At 45.8% G+C, this 17,500-nt stretch overlaps 1 protein-coding gene across 1 annotated transcript; it reads left to right on the top strand.

Annotated features, from left to right (window-relative positions):
• Positions 1-12,264: 12,264 nt before the first annotated feature.
• On the top strand, positions 12,265-17,000 carry polr1c (RNA polymerase I and III subunit C). The gene is made up of 9 exons (XM_080849282.1): positions 12,265-12,350; positions 13,218-13,289; positions 13,432-13,539; positions 13,670-13,802; positions 13,887-14,006; positions 14,940-15,092; positions 15,526-15,675; positions 16,058-16,174; positions 16,846-17,000. The coding sequence occupies exons 1-9, from the start codon at positions 12,279-12,281 to the stop codon at positions 16,962-16,964; spliced, it is 1,044 nt and encodes a 347-aa protein (XP_080705408.1). The 5' UTR covers positions 12,265-12,278; the 3' UTR covers positions 16,965-17,000.
• Positions 17,001-17,500: the final 500 nt, after the last annotated feature.

Below are 17,500 nucleotides of genomic sequence, written 5' to 3'. Positions count from 1 at the left end.
ACACTCACACTCACACACACACATACACACACACACACACACACACACACACACACACACACACACACACAAACACACACACACACACACACACACACACACACACACACACACACACACATATACACACACACAAACACACTCCCACACATACCAGTGACACACACAGACACATTAACACACCATTTCTAAGACGTCGGACTTCACAGCACTAATCAGTAATAAACAACAGCATCTTCATGACTTTCTGACTGAAAAAAATATGGTCTCCTTTCCCTTCGGGACCAAAACAGCAAAATAATTGAAACCCTCAAACCTGCATCAAAATCTCCAAACATTTCTCCATTTGAATTTGACAACAAGGATTATGAAAAATGCATTTCTCAAAGTTGCAGGGATTAAACACTCCTCTGAACAATCACATGGCAGCATCTGATCTATTCATAGCCTTTGGTTTGGGGCATGAGTCCAGATTTGTTATAGACAAATTCATTCCAGTTTGGTGTTGTCATTCACAAGATGCCCCATGACCTCATGCAAAAAACTCTTGTGTTGAGTATCACAGATAGGATAGAGAATTAATGACGGACGTCGGACATGGGCCATCCTACAGCAGAATGTTTCTGCTTGTTGATTTCAGGCCCGATCTTTGGAGGGAGATTCCTTTTACTCAGCGTAGCAGTAAAGCTTCTTTCTCTGTTCATGTATCCTGAAGTTATTTGGATTTGTGGACTCTGATGCATCTTTCGATAACATTCAGTGCTGTCAGGGAAGATTAACAGGGAAAGCTTCCAAAATGTGATCAGGCATAATGTGTTTCTGAGGTTGGAGTGACTGTGACTCCCTCCCAGTCGAACGGGAACATGTAGACGAGGCCTCGAAGGCACTTCCACATCCAGTTGGGTCGGTTTGAAAGCAGACAGGCTTTTGAAATCCTTAGCCGGGCGTCCCCGACAAAAAAATAAAGAATCATAAAACCGGCATGCGGTAATACCAGATTTACGCTCATTACTTGACAAGCATGAAGAGGTTTTACCCTGCTTGTGTACTTCCTGTCTGTCACCTTGGAGACGCATAAAAAAAATGAACATTCATCTGGGCTCCCATTGAGCAATGCTGTTTCCATAGCAACAGGGAGAGACTGATGGTTTGCGGCCACGAGACAAAAGCAGCAGAGAGAGGGAGGGGGGATAGGTGAGAAAGAGAGAGGGAGAGAATGAGAGAGAGAGGGAGAGAGAGGGAGAGAAAGAGAGGCAAAAGAAGTGATTGTATGTTTGTGTGTGTGTGAGAGGGAAACAGAAGAAGAGAGAGACAGAGACAGGGAAAGAAAAAAAGCATTAGATGGGAGGGGGTGAGAGAGAGAGAAAGCGAGAAAGTGAGAGAGAGAGATGGAGAGAGAGATAGAGATAGTGAGAGAGAAGGAGAGAGAGACAGATGGAGAGAGAGAGATGGAGAGAGAGATAGAGAGTAGAGAGAGAGAAAGAGAGAGAGATGGAGAGTAGAGACAGAGAGAGCGAGATGGGGACAGAGAGAGAGAGAAAGAGAGATAAAGAGGGAGACAGAGAGAGAAGAGAGAGACAGAGAGAGAGAGAGAGAGAGAGAGAGAGAGTGATGGAGAGTAGAGACAGACAGAGTGAGGGAAACTGTGGCTGTGTGTGTCACTGCTGGTGAGTGGACATTTTGGATACAACTCCCCTCTGTTCTTTGCTCGGCGCTCATTCATGCGTCGTTTTTGTTCCCTTGTTTTTGCCTCCTTTCAGGTGGGTGAGGGGACAGGAGCAATACATGGCTGCCTATCAGAGCATCCCCTCCTCCCCCCAAGCCTCAACACACACACCCCTGCCCTCCCCACCCTCCTCCCCACACACCCCACCCCTCCCCACACACTCCACCCCTCCCCACCTCAAACCCCACCATACACAGACCCAACCCCCTATACTTCACACTATACACACACACACACACACACACACACACACACACACACACACACGTACAATAACACGCTCACACTCACTGTCTCTCTCTCCCTCTGTCCCTCCCTCTTACTCCCCCAGATGAGGATTTGAAGATCCACGCCGCGGGGGCTTCTCTCATTTGTAATCAGATGAAAGAAGAGATTATCCTGAGGCAGCCTCCATCTTTTTTTTTCACTGCCGGGAGAAGAGGAGGAGGAGAAGGAGGAGGAGGAGGAGGAGGAGACTGGGTGGGTGGGGTTTGCCAAGGCGAACGAGCGACTGAGCATGTGAGTGTGCGTGTGTGAGTGTGTGAGTGAGCGCATATGTGTGTGTGTGTGTGTGTGTGTGAAAGAGAGAAACAGAGAGAGAGCAAGAGAGAGAGGAGAGGAGAGGAGAGGATAGGAGAGAAGGGGGGTCACCTGTGGATGAGCAGGAGGGAGCAGAGACCGCCTGTCTCTCTACCTTTTCAAGGTCCGGCTGTCATGCACGCTCCAGGGAGGCTGGGACAGGACTGAACTCCAGCATTAGCAGGAAGAGGCAAGGTGAGAAGGAGAGACCGGCGTGGAGGGAAGAGGAAAAAGAAAAGAAGGCAAAGAGAAACAGAGAAGGAAAAGAAGAGGCAGAGGAAGACATATTGCTGATTCTTTTCCTCTTTCAGGTAAGATGAACTTCCTCACCTTTGCCATTTTAGACCGACCACAAAAAAAGAAAAGCCTTTTGTCTGAGACCAGAGATCAGATGTCTGTCAGTCAGTTAGTCAGATAGCTTTTTCTTCCTGAAGAGAGAGGGTGATTGAATGGGCTGGGTGGGGTGGTGGTTGGGGACTGCTGCTCCTCCTGCTGCTGGTTCGGGGGGACGGAGAGGTGGGGGTTGTTACCTTGCACGGTGTATTTTTAGCACATATGGGGAGAAAAACGCAGGCAGGCCTTCAGTGACTCAGACCACCACCTGGACATGTTGTCACTGAGACTCTCGTGCTCTCAGTGAGACTCTCATACTCCGTCTTTAACCCTCTCCAACCCCAGGGATCATGGCATTTTGCTACTGTTACACTCATGAGCACAAAATCACAGCCTTAGCCTGAAGATGACCCAACACACGTGTGTGTTTGGTTTATAAAAGACATACAGCTTTGGGTCTCTCCATCACTCCAAACATCTCCAGTCTCCCCATTCATCTTAAATAGGTTAATGACTGCTCACATAGATGGCTTCAGTTAATGACTGCTCACATAGATGGCTGTCCTGTAGGGTTCTAGGGTCAGTTAATGACTGGACACAGAGATGGCTTCAGTTAATGACTGGACACAGAGATGGCTTCAGTTAATGACTGGACACAGAGATGGCTTCAGTTAATGACTGGACACAGAGATGGCTTCAGTTAATGACTGGACACAGAGATGGCTTCAGTTAATGACTGGACACAGAGATGGCTTCAGTTAATGACTGGACACAGAGATGGCTTCAGTTAATGTCTGCTCACATAGATGGCTTCGGTTAATGACTGCTCACATAGATGGCTTCGGTAAATGACTGTTCACATAGATGGCTTCAGTTAATGACTGGACACAGAGATGGCTTCAGTTAATGACTGGACACAGAGATGGCTTCAGTTAATGACTGGACACAGGGATGGCTTCAGTAAATGTCTGGTCACATAGATGGCTACCCTGTGGGGTTCTTAATAGTTTAACGTATGTCATTTTTGCTGAGGTGTTGTTGTCCAGGTGTCTCCACCCCGGGTTTCCAAGCCCGCTGACCTCAAAAGCAGACTGGCTGCTCTTGGGCTATTTGTCACCTGGTAACCGTCACACCTGCGACTGTTTGGGAGACTATGGAGGTTGCGTGTTGTGTGGATGTTGTGATTCCACTGCAAACTGTTAAGCGCTGCTGTTCATGAAAGTTGTCTGGGCCCGGGACAAAACTATTTTAACGCCCCCCCCCTCCCCCACCCCAATTATTAAAAAGTAAAGATATGGAATATTTGGAATATTCATGTTGTATTGTTACGTCAACTCGACTCTCCTTCTAAAACATTAAAAATACAGATTTGTATGTAATCCTATTTTTTGTAAATAAGGGGGTGTGGATGAAGTAATATATGCTTTGGCTACCCTCCGTCTTTAGGCTAGATATTGTAGCATAAAGATAAATGCATGCAAGCCTCTCTCAGAGTGGTTCCATTTATTTTCTTCTGTCACCTTTTCCCACTGGATTCAGTGACAACCCCCAGCATTAATCCTATTGGTTGAGAGGATAGCACCGTGTTGTGATTGGCTCTGCATGGCTGTGATAGCAGACCACCTGACTGACAACGGCACATAGTGGTGGGGTCAGAAGCATCCGACATTTGTATAGGGTTACTGTCACTCTGCCGCTCTCTCTCTGGCCTATTGTCCCTGCTGAGCCCAAACAAAAGGGTAGGAGTGTGTGTGTGTGTGTGTGTGTGTGTGTGTGTGTGTTTGTATGTGTGTGTGTGTGTGTATGTGTGTGTGTGTGCACCTGGGGAATGCTCCTCGGCAGCTCAGAGCCCTGGGCGCAGGCACTCAGGTCCCTGGGCTCAATCTCACTCTGTGTATTGTCACCACATGGCTCCTTGATAGCTTAACCAGCTCACTCAAAGTCTCCTGTGGGATGAGCACTTAGTTAAAGACGTGTTTGGGTTCAGCTAAACCCAAAACAAAAGGCCCTCTGAGGTTGAATGCTGTTCTACATGTGTGTGTGTGTGTGTGTGTGTGTGTGTGTGTGTGTGTGTGTGTGTGTGTGTGTGTGTGTGTGTGTTCACTGCTGTGTTTGGCTTTCGGTTCAAAAGTAAATTTTAGATGAATAAGGGGAACACTGAGGAGAGACAGGGCCTTGAATGTTTTTGTTAGTTTGTTGTTGTTGTTGTTGCTGTTGTTGTTGCTCTCTCCTCTGTCTCACTCTCTCCCCATGTCTGTCTCACTCTCTCCCCATGTCTGTCTTACTCTCTCCCCATGTCTGTCTGTCTCACTCTCTCCTCATGTCTCTCTCACTCTCTCCCCATGTCTGTCTCACTCTCTCCTCTGTCTCACTCTCCCCCCATGTCTGTCTCACTCTCTCCCCATGTCTATCTGTCTCACTCTCTCCCCATGTCTGTCTCACTCTCTCCCCATGTCTGTCTCACTCTCTCCTTTGTTTCACTCTCTCCCCATGTCTGTCTCACTCTCTCCTTTGTTTCACTCTCTCCCCATGTCTGTCTCACTCTCTCCCCATGTCTGTCTTACTCTCTCCACATGTCTGTCTCACTCTCTCCTCTGTCTCACTCTCTCCCCATGTCTGTCTCACTCTCTCGTCTGTCTTACTCTCTCCCCATGTAATCTTGATGACTGGCCCAGATCTTCCCCTAATCCCATCTGTTTAATCTCTGGGCATTGTGAGGAATGACTCTGTTGTTTATACTCCTGGCCCCTACTGCCTCTGTGTAATTTGGTGGCGGTGACCTCCCTGCCTTTGCAGCCTTGTTTGGTTAAGCCTGTCGCTTTGCCCGCATGTCGAGACGATCGGAGTATACTGGGTAATGCTGTAACAACACATGTTGTAAAGTCTATCCTCAGGGAGCGGGGCTTTGAAGCAGCATGCTAGACCACCTGCAAACTCCCTCCAAAAATCAGAAGAATCACAAACCAGGCTGTCATGTGTGAACTCTCCTCTAACTCAGAACAAAGCTGTTATGCATGATCTTCTGCGCTTGAATGTCATACTGACTTAACACATGAGTAAATCTTGAGGTTAACCTTAACGATAGAGCTCAACTTGTGCCTGGGGTAATAACTATTTCAAAGGTGCAGGATGACAACTCTGGCAAGAACAAACATACATTTTAACAATGTTAGAACATGGGGTATAATTTAGCAATGTTATAACATGGGGTTTAATTAAGCAGTGTTAGAACATGGGGTTTAATTTAGCAGTGTTAGAACATGGGGTTTAATTTAGCAGTGTTATAATGGGGTTCTGCTTTCATCTACCACCTAAATACAGGACACAAGGCCGAACACACAATGTTTTAACCAGTTCATTTACTAAAATCACTTTGATAAGCTCTGTGCACTTTACTATTTAAATCCACTGTTTTCTGGATGCTTCTCAGGTACCCTATGGCCGAGAGAGGACACCCTGTGTCAGAGCATTGCCCACCTGGGGGTTCCTCCCCTACAGACGCTGGGATCAGCACAGACATCCTGTCCCTCTCTAGGAGCTCCGCAGACATGGTAACAACCCCACATCCGCTGGACAAGGCCAACCAGGGCCCGCCCGGCGCCAGCTCCTTGCCAACGGATGCCCAGAATGGTGGCAAGCCGACCCTTCGAGTTGGTGCCCACAGCGCCGACAGCACCCCCGATCACCCAGTGGTCCGTAACGCGGGGCGACCGCCGTGCAGCATGGCAGAGCCACACATGCTCCACGGGATGGTGGTACAGCCGCTGCTGGAGGAGGATCTGAACCACCAGCACGCCCCCCCCTGCTGCGGTGAGAGAGGCCTGGGTTCCTCCTGCTCCCACAGGGACCTGAGCGGGCACAGACTGGCACCGGGCGCCCTGCCCGCTCAGAGGAGCCACTCGGACATGCTGCAGACGCTGAGGGAAAGTCCCGTCCCTCACCTGCACTGTGAAAACGCCGCCGCCACCGCCTCGCCGTCTCACCTGGGGCACGCGGGTCTGGAGCACTACCATGGGCCTCAGCCCTGCCACGGTCTGGTGTGCCAACAGGCCATGCACCCGCAGCAGAGCGCCAGCCTCACTGCCTCGCCCCGGGGCCCCAGCCCCACGCCGCTGCTGCAGCCCCAACACCAGCACGGCTGCGTCCCAGGGGTGCCGTCCAACTCGCCCATGTGCTGCGGCCCGTACGGCCTGGCCGTGGTCCCCGGGGCGATGGAGGAGACGCTGGCAGCCTACTGCCACCACCAGCCCATCCCCGCCCACGTGCAGATGCTGCCGCCGCGGGGGCTGCCGGGCGTCGAGGCCCAGATGCTGGCCCTGCCACGCCTCATCTCCTCCCTCAGCGAGACGGGACTGGATGCCAAGCGCATGCTGCGCTGCTGCAACCTGGACTGCGGCTGGTCCAACGTCCCGTCCCTGCACAGCCAGCCGCATGTGGGCACTGAAGGTTGGGCTAATGCTAACGCTAACTCTACCACCACCACAACCGTCACCACCAGGGACATGGGCACCATGACTTCCTGTCTGGAGCTGAGGAACGTGGGGGTGCAGGTGGAGCAGGCTTTGGAGACGCCACCGCCCCACGTGTTCCCCGAGGTGTGCCTGGTGGACGACGGGGCCAACGGGGCGGCTGCTGGGGCGGCTGCCAGGGCACCGACGGGCAAGAAGAGGGCCTCGGAGAAGTCGCCGGTGAAGGAGGTGAAGTGGGACGCAGAGGGGATGACCTGGGAGGTGTACGGGGCCTCCGTGGACCCCGAGGAGCTGGGCTCGGCCATCCAGAAGCACCTGGAGCTGCAGATCGAGACGGTCAGCCGTGCCGCCAAGCTGTCCCGCCAGAACACCACCGCGTCTCAGGGCGCGGGCAGCGAGAGCGCCCCCTTGGGCAGGAAAAGGAAGGGACTCATGGAATCCCTGAGGGGGTCGCTGCGGGGTCCGGGGTGCTGCACCCACGCCACCACTGCAGTGGAATAACACGGGGATTCCATGAGTCCAATGTTCAGGCAGAGTGGTCGGACATTCATATTAACACGTAACCTACTTAAAGTACACGCACTCAAACATACAAACATACACCACAAAACATGTCTTGTGAATCTCTCACAAAGCTTTAGAAAGGTTCAGTTGAATGAAACACTGTAATGTTTAACAGGACTGTTGGGGGAGGAGAACTATACTGAGAGTACTGTGTAACTGCATAAAGAATATATGATGGCTTCATTTTTTAGGAGTAGCCAAGAGTTTCCAGAGTTGGTGTGAAGGAGAATACCTTTGGCTGTGACACGTGCCTCTCTTCCTTCCTTCCTTTTATATTAGCACACTTAGACAACAGGAACATTAAGGGTTGTCACAAAGGGCTATTGATGTGACATGTTGGTGAAGGTACTTGTCATTGTCTTTGCTGTGTCCATGGAAAACCAGATGAAAACGTTTTAAACTGTTCTTAACTGTTAAACTGTTCTGTCTAGTCCCATGGTCAGTTCTAGGTCCAGTCCCATGGTCCAGTTCTAGGTCCAGTCCCATGGTCCAGTCCCATGGTCCAGTTCTAGGTCCAGTTCTAGGTCCAGTTCCATGGTTCAGTCCCATGGTCCAGTTCTAGGTCCAGTTCTAGGTCCAGTCCCATGGTCCAGTTCTAGGTCCAGTTCTAGGTCCAGTTCCATGGTTCAGTCCCATGGTCCAGTTCTAGGTCCAGTTCTAGGTCCAGTTCCATGGTTCAGTCCCATGGTCCAGTTCTAGGTCCAGTCCCATGGTCCAGTCCCATGGTCCAGTTCTAGGTCCAGTCACATGGTCCAGTTCTAGGTCCAGTTCCATGGTTCAGTTCTAGGTCCAGTCCCATGGTCAGTTCTAGGTCCAGTTCTAGGTCCAGTCCCATGGTCCAGTTCTAGGTCCAGTTCCATGGTCCAGTTCTAGGTCTAGTCCCATGGTCAGTTCCATGGTCCAGTCCCATGGTCCAGTTCCAGCACAGTGGCACAGTGTGATACTCGGCTCTGAGGGGAAAACTATTGACCAGTAGCTGTTGAAGGAGTAACCTCCCCAAACCTGAGATGAAGTTGATCATCTGATACGTCTATGGTGAGTGAATTTAGTTTGTTTAAGGCTAATGCAGGTTATTGGTAGCCAAAACGAAATCTTAAAGAATAACACTAAATGTTTTACCATTTGACAACCATTAAACAAATCTGCTGCTTCTGGTGCTATCACTGGGTTGCCAAGTGTTTAGCTGCATTCTCCATCACTGATTTTGCCACTGGTGTGCCAGTTGTCAGTTATACAGTGCATTTATACGGTGCATTTCTCCTTAGTTTTGAACAGATGAGAATACCATGGTCTTTAAGAATCACTGTATTCAAATCAGTTTGGCACAAAGAACTTAATTCAGATTCCAAACACGGGATGATCTGATGCATTTCACACATGTAGGCAGCATAGCCTGTACTAGTGCTGGAGGGGAAAACAGGATAGGTGAGGTGCCAACATTCACAGTCTTAAATTTAGCTTTGGCAGACATATTGAAATAGGAAGTCACCCAGGGTATAGTGGCAGCAATGGTTCTCCTACCTACTCCTCCCGTCTGAGTTTAATATGCCAAAATGCCAATGTGTGCAGTAGTTCTGAGTTCCAGAACTGTTAGTGTATGTCCGCTACCAGCCAGCGTGCTCGTCTAAGCAAGTCACCAAGTCTGATTACGCCCCTGTAAGAGCGCTCACTTTGCCCACCTGTACACATGGGTTGTAGAATTTACAATGTGATCTAAAACTGAAGGGTGTTGCCTGAAAGTGATTCTGTCCAAAAGGTCACTTTACTTCAAGGCCAAGAAGTCTAATACAATTAATTCTGTTCAGCCATAGCCTTCTCATAGAAAGTCTGCACAGGTTCTACTAATAAGATGATATTAGGATTTGTGGATTAAAAACAAATGTAAATGTATATTTAACCTAAGCCTGTGAACTCAATCCCTCGCATGTGTTGACATCAAAACGATTTTATTACAAACAGCACAGTTCACATTCAACCTACAAAAGGTTTACTTCACGATGACAATCATTAGATGGCGTTCCTCCTACAACCATTATAGAGACGTCAGGCACGAGAAGGCTGGTCTAGGGTCTGTGCTCAGTAAAGAGACACCGACGTATACATCTAGCAGTGTTGCAGTGGCTGTGTCCTCACATATTACGTGTTCTTTGCTGTGCCATTGAGATACTGATGTTGTGTGATTTGTAGTTTTGGTGGACTGGTTGCAGAAATTCGAACCCACTTCATGAAACTTTGAAAATGACTTAACGTTCACTTAACATTTAGGCCATTTTAGGTACACCTTTGTAATTCACGTTTTGGAAATGAAAAAGTCACAGCCCATTAACTTTGATAGTATAATGAGAGACTAGAAAAGTGAGGGATGCCTTTTGTGTTGGTGTAGAGATGCATCCATTCAACACACCAGACACAATTTCACATTGTCGAAGACACACTTTAGCAACAGAGCACACCCTTGAAGGACGGCACACACACACACACACACACATACACACACACACACACTCACACACACACACACACACACACACACACACACACACACACAACAGAGCACATCCTTGAAGGACGGGGGTTTGGTGTCGCCGCTGGCAGCTTGACAGGGCTTCTATTGTCATCATGTGACAGAACAGTCGTGTTTGGCTTGAAATGAAAAGATCTGGCTGATGTTTGAAATAAATGCTTACAATTTGTTCTTGTACAATCTGTTATCACAAATCACTAGTGCCGCAGGAAGAAGAGGTAAATTATAGATATCAGAATGTCTTTTATGAATAAGGCCAGCAATAAATTCTCTTTAAAGTGTCAAGTGTCATGTTGCAGCTTCTAGATAAATGGTGTCTGTCTCCTCTGTATCACAGAAGCCACCATAAAATAGCTATATATGTGTTATATTACTTAGAAAAGCTAAATTATAATCCAGTCCAAAAGTGTCAACTTTGGAGTCAATAACTGTCATTGTTTGTTACTTTGCCTTTCATATTACACGTTTGTGTAACAAGTTTGAGAGGGTTTCTTTACATTTTTAAGACCATTGCATTGACCATGCTTGCAGTATCTTTCTTTTCATATTTTTGTCATGATATGTTCAATTCTCTTTAGTGTTGTATATGTTTTACTTTCTCAGGGGAGAATTTCCCTCTTTTGTACAGCCTAACCTTACGTCCATGTATTCATGAACCCAACCTGGACTTCTCTACTTTCGGTTTGGCTATTTTGTTGGATATTTATGTCATCTCATTTTTCTTTCCAAAGATCTTAGAATCAAAGCAATGCTTGTATCCAACCTGCTAAAGTACTTGTGTATTAGAGAAATATACTATACATTTGAAAATGTGGTGATATATTTTAGGCTTGTTTGGTATTTATTTTGAAATAAAAAAATAAACTACATCCTTGCATGGTTTGTTTACAATGAATAATGTAAATTCTTTAATAGGGGTTTTTGATACTAGTGTACCACACACCATCTAGTGGTGGGCTCCGGCTCAACATGGAAAAACGAAATTACGATTTGCTTGTTGGGGGAAATGAAATCCTATTCTAATGACACTCGAATTTCGGTTGCGGTGGCCAATCAGATAGTTTGTTGTCGTCTCTAGTAGTAAGTAGGAGGATCATGTAAGGATTCCTGATAAGGAGGGGCCGAACTTGTCTTTCCTGCTGATGGGTGTAAATAATCAGAGTCAGTGGAACAGTAGGTCTTTTTCTTACGCACACAGCTTCCTGTCCCCGATAGTCTATAGTTTGCACATGTAAGCCATTTCTAGACCACAGCTGTCCTAACTAGGTCGTGTTTAGTTTAGTTTGTTTGGTGTGAAATCAAATCAGTGATCCACTAATTCAAAGTAAGTGAAGTATATGAAATCAAAAAATGTTCAGTTTATTATGTCCATTTGTGCATGTGTATTTTCTGCAAACATAATCAACACATAGGCTATACTACCGCACACGCAAGCTTTAATCATAACCGGTTTGCCAAGCGCAAATATGAACAGAACTGTGGGCATAGGATAGGTAAAGACACAAAACAGATTACATTTTCAACATATTAATTGTACTTTATATTATAATACATTATACAATAAATATAATACATTCAAAAGACTGTACTGTACAACTGATTGATGGATTCGTATTATCTGTATCTGATCTCACATTCAAAGTGTCTGTGCTATATAATAGGCTTTTAACTCAACACGTTGACGCTTCATTCCTACAAACTTGTTGACCACCTTATCCAAATTGATGTCTGCAGCAAAAGTAGTGTTGTGTGGCGCTTCTCGCCCGTGGTGGCATGCAAAACGGTTTGAATTGTTTAAGGCGACTTGAGGGTATGTGTTGCTTCGTAAAGGTGCAAAATGGCATGACGCTCCAGCTGTACCCCATCGGACAGGTACCAATTTTGTACCTTTCCAATGGGTACATTTTTGTACCAGGACATAAAGGTACATTTTTGTACCAGGACATAAAGGTACATTTTTCTGCAGAGCGAAAGAAGTGCTACGACATTCCATATCAGTAGAGGGCGATAAAGAACTACGCAATATGACCCGCTGTATTCAGCCCACCAACGAAATGTAACTAGTCGCTCGCTCGGAGATAACATGGCGGCTCCCATGAGCAACGTGGATGAAATAAGGAGTAGAGTAATTTTGGGTGAATACGGTGTGAATAATGTAAGTCCACATCCTCAGTTTGATTATTTTATTGGGTTCATTAGCGTTTAGTTTCCATTGAGGATCATTTATACTGGTTGACGGTTTTACGCCGGCTAACATAAGGTTGATGTTATGCCGGCTAACATTAGGTAGTTTATTGTAACAGTAGCTGGGTTTCTATCCAACTCATTCGTATATTCGGGTAAAGAAAATGCGGGTCTGTGCGCGTTTCTATCTGCTGCGTTATTACTATTTGCTACAATCTCCTTAACCCTCCACCTCCGCCATCAGTTTATGTCTTTACTGAAAACGTTGCTGCCATTAGCGTGCAGTTCTCTTATCCTCCCAAACGAGTTTTACCTTGCCTAAATATTGGAGCATCGTTGAATGTATTCTCCTCTCTACATGAGGAAGATATCTCTATGCTTGTTTAACGGAGTAGACCTATGACCTCCGGATCCCATTCCAACCAGCCTTCATCAGTGTATCTAGCTTACCATTTTTCTTATCACGCATGTAGTCAATGCGTCACTCAGGTAGGGAAACTTCCTGACATCGTTCAAACAACCTCTGGTTTCTCCTTTGCACTTATCTGCACTTAACCCATCTGATGTGAAGATGTATAGATCTGTCTCAGTTCTTCTCGGTGTGGATTTAAGAGTGGTGCTTATCTGGCCACTGGTGCACCTCAGGATTGAAATGGTAAAAATTCGAATTCAAAAGTTGGATGGAAACCAACCTAGCACTAAATGCATGATAAACATAGCTAACATTAGCTATGTTTATCAAGCTTCTCTAAAAGTTGTGTCACTTTAACCTATTTGGGGGATTTTCAGAGATTTCTGGTGATTTTGTAATGCTTTAACGGTTTGAACGTTTTTCCAGGTTAATTCTACAGACTACCCTGGTAACTACGCAGGATATGATGACAAATGGGATTTTCAGAAATTCAAAAAGGTATCTACAGAGAATTTCTTTAAAGCTCTGGTTTCTGTCAAGTGAGGGGCATTGCCTGGACTTACCTTGACCTGAATTAAGTGTGTGTGTCTGATGTGTGACTAGGGCTCACCTGTTTTTTTTATTTATTTATTTGCCTTAGAATTTTAGGATCGACATCGTACAAATGGATGATGATACCATGGAGTTCGATATGGTTGGCATAGATGCTGCCATCGCCAATGCTTTCCGACGGATCTTGCTGGCAGAGGTGTGGCTCTTATACAAACAAACAATTAAGCGTATAATTCATAGAGGCGTTGCTTTGTTTGTTGGGGTATACCATCATCCTAAAATACCTTATCATCTAGGAAAGGAAACTGACTAAGTAATTATTTCAGGTCCCAACGATGGCTGTTGAGAAAGTGTTCATCTACAACAACACTTCCATCGTTCAGGATGAGATCCTTGCACACAGACTAGGGTTAATCCCAATCAAGGCTGATCCACGTCTGTTTGAGTACAGGAATGCAGGTGGGCATTGGGGCTTTGGCATTCAGTGAGTATTGTTTGTTTTTCTAGCCAGTCTTAACGTGTCATTATATTTGTTTTGCTCAGGCGATGAAGAGGGCACAGAGATCGACACAATTCAACTCCAGCTGACGGTCAAGTGTACACGGAACCCCAGAGCTCCGAAGGATTCCGCTGATCCACGTGAGATCTACCTTAACCACATGGGTGAGGCCAATTTATCTTTTACAATACAAAACAAAACTTCAACTTGGACCTTAATCTTGTGTGAAAATGCAATCAATGACTGATTTTGGTACACTAATGAAGATGTAGTTTGTGCTTTGTCTCCATAAGTCCAAAAATCCAATAATAGGATTGATTAGACCCTATATGAAGTGCTATGGCCAATTTGTTGATATTTTGTGGGCAAATGATTAACAAAAAAATAGCACAAGAGGTGTGTCTTATCAGGCTTGTATAAGCAGTGGTTAATAGGCTAACTGACACCTGAGAAACATTTAGCCAGGGTCTGGGTAAACCAAATTATCCAGTGACCGTCACTGGCCACTCTAGAGTCACTCTAGACCTACCCTGGAATGTAATCATGCCCTCTAAACCTGAGACTGGGTGACGATGCCGGAATGATGGCTCACATTACACAAATGCAGGGAGCTACACTAAAAGAGAAGCATGGGAGACATTTTCATAATGTGACCACAGGACGGGGTGCAAAGTGGTCAACTGTGGAATGGTTTGATTTAGAGGAATATTTGCTGTTGTTGTAAAGCATTTAGCAGATGTTTGTATCCAAAACCTCCCCCTCTACAGTGTTGGGCTACACTTCATGACTTCATGACAGGACTTCAAACTTTTTTATTCAGGAAGGCATTTCTGGCCTTGTGTTAAATCTTTTCTTTTATGCTTATGTTAATATTTAAATGTGTTTTTAATTTTATTGTATTATTATAATGAATTTCTAATATGTAGGCACTCTGAGATTCTTTGTAATGAAAAGTGCGTTAAAAATAAAATGAATTATTATTTATTATTATTATGATCCCTCAGTCCTTTTCCCAGGGCCATGCTTCTGCTAGTACCCTTTTCACTTCCTGCTCTCTCCCACCTCTGATCTGTCATTTCTGCTGTGTTCACCTCAAGTCTACTCCAAAGACATGAAGTGGGTGCCCATCGGGAACCAGGCTGATGTGTTTGCGGAGATGAAGATTGGTCCTGTGTTTGACGACATCCTTCTGGCACAGATGCGCCCAGGGCAAGAGCTGGACATAACCATGCACTGTGTGAAGGGCATTGGTGAGTCTGTTTAACCCTAACCATAATCATGCACTGTGTGAAGGTCATTGCTGAGTCTGTTTGATTGTCGCGGTTCCTATTCTACATCACCCATGCACAAGCTATTTACAAATAGATAAACTATGCTACTCAGCCATTTTAAAAGCAGAACATGCATTTGTTTTAAATAAAGCAGGTATTTTCTGTTTCTGATCTCAATTGTATGTAATTTAATGGATACAATCTTATCTGTATGTATGAGTAAAGAATTAGTTAATTTATAGATTAGATCGCTGTGACCTTGATCCAACTATAGCTGTCTGTTGGTCCCATCTCTGCCTGCAAAGCCCTACTGTAGGGCCAGTCCCAACCCATCTCTGTGTTAACTCCACTCTGTCTGCAAAGCCCTACTGTAGGGCCAGTCCCAACCCATCTCTGTGTTAATTCCTCTCAGGTCAGGACCATGCCAAGTTCTCCCCGGTGGCCACGGCCAGTTATCGTCTCCTTCCGGAGATCACGTTACTGCAGCCCGTCGAGGGGGAGAAAGCCGAGAGGCTGAAGCGCTGCTTCTCGCCAGGTGTCATCGAGCTGGAGAACAAAGATGGTAGGACATACTTCCTTTTGGTCTCACTTTGGGTTTGTGCCAAACTGGGTTTGGGTTTTCTTCCCAACGCTGTTCATACTGAAACGGCTATATTCATGGCGTGGACTCCACAGTAGTTGCCTGTTCCCTCAAGGTGTGATGGTTTTATGACCGTGTTGGCAATATTGTTTGTATGGGTGAGCTCATCCATATGAACACAATTTAACAATAACTCTTTCATGTTAATGAAGCCTTCTACCCATCAGAGCTAACTGGTTAGTAAAGTAACTTCCCTGAGGAGTCGATATGTTATGAAGGGTAATACAGGGAGTCATTTGTTCAGCTTGTCTGGTTCCCCACCGCCCCCTCATGAGTTTCCTCCATTATATCTGTCCCGCCTTAGGAAAACAATTTGCTAAGGTGGTCAACAGTCGCAAGGATACGTGCAGCAGGGAGGTACTGCGACACGACGACCTGAAGAATCTGGTGAAGCTGGCAAGAGTGCGGGACCATTTCATTTGTAAGATTTTATATATATATATATAATTATGTAATTAGATGTTGGGTTTATTTCTGTCACTCTTCCACAGTGATGGAAAAGTCTTTGTTGCCACCAAAAATAGATGAGATTTATTAGAAATGGATTTTGGTTACGGTACAAAGACTAAACAGGGTTACAGGAAAGCACTGCACATAAAACATAGACTGAGTAGGAATTAAGTGGGAAGGGTCATATTTCACCACTGGTGTTCATACAGGATTTTATTTCATTATAAATCCAGCTGAACGAGAAAGTAATGAACCTGAGAGTTTATTTGGTCAGCAGTAGGGCCTTCCATGCAAGTGTACGTTTTTAATTTACAAATAAATCAAGAGTACATCTTAAAAGGGGTTTTGCAAATTGTTCATTTTAAATGTTTGTTGTAAAACCAGAGCCTGACCCCATTAAGCCCTATTGTAATCATTCTCTTCTAGGCACATAGACATATTACCTTCAATTCTGTGCTACCATCCCAAGAGTATGTTTAAAAGTGCCCCGACTTCTCTTCGAAAGCGTCATGACTATTTACCAAAAATATACTCTATCAGTACCTAAAATATCTCTTGTGGGGGTCTTTCTGGGTGTTGGGATGAGTCTGTTTTCCCTGTTCTGAAGTTAACGCGTCCTGCTGTCTTTGTTCCCGTCTGCAGTCTCGGTGGAGTCTACGGGGATACTGCCGCCGGACGTGCTCGTTTCGGAAGCCATTAACGTCCTTCTGGCCAAGAGCCAGAGGTTCATTAACGAGCTGGACTCCACAGGCATGGAGTAGAAGAAGCACTCGGGCCCAAAGAGACATTGACCTTGAAGCGCAGAGGAGGAGGAGGAGGAGGAGGAGGTGGTGGTCGTCATCATCTGTGGTGTCCGGCCCTTAGCAGTTGGATGCCCAGCTACAATAGGACTTGCCTGAGGGGGTGTAAAATATATAACATTGCTCACATTAAAGCTGGATCCATCTGACTGGTGTATAATTCACACGAAAGCCAGAGCTTGGCAGAGTCTTGTCAAGCTTTGCGTTGGCGTGCAGCTCTGTGAGTTGAATTACTCTCGCCGTCAGTCATGGTTACACATTAACTTTGCATAAGCGGCAGGGGTATATTCTACACATCCAAGTGTAGTTCCGTATAGCTTCAGTTTCAATTCCCAAAGGCAAAATTACCCTTGAAATGATTATAAAGCTCTTAGGATGGTTACAAATATGTTTAACAGACCTTTACATAAACGTTGTATTTTAGTTTATGTTTTTTTTTTGAGGGGGTGGGGGGACAAATTCAGGCCTGTGATTGCGGTTTAAAGTAAATGTGGTAA

This window comes from Sprattus sprattus (genome assembly GCF_963457725.1).
Source record: "Sprattus sprattus genome assembly, chromosome: 12".
NCBI lineage: Eukaryota > Metazoa > Chordata > Actinopteri > Clupeiformes > Clupeidae > Sprattus > Sprattus sprattus.
Note: the sequence above shows the minus strand (reverse complement) of the source record. Positions and strands in the feature narration are given on the sequence as shown.

Bases quoted from the DNA above. Each gene is read 5' to 3' on its own strand.
- polr1c (XM_080849282.1), top strand. From the start codon at position 12,279: ATGGCGGCTCCCATGAGCAACGTGGATGAAATAAGGAGTAGAGTAATT. The intron at 13,290-13,431 runs GTATCTACAGAG...TATTTGCCTTAG, and splicing joins ATTTTCAGAAATTCAAAAAG to AATTTTAGGATCGACATCGT. The intron at 14,007-14,939 runs GTGAGGCCAATT...GTTCACCTCAAG, and splicing joins GATCTACCTTAACCACATGG to TCTACTCCAAAGACATGAAG.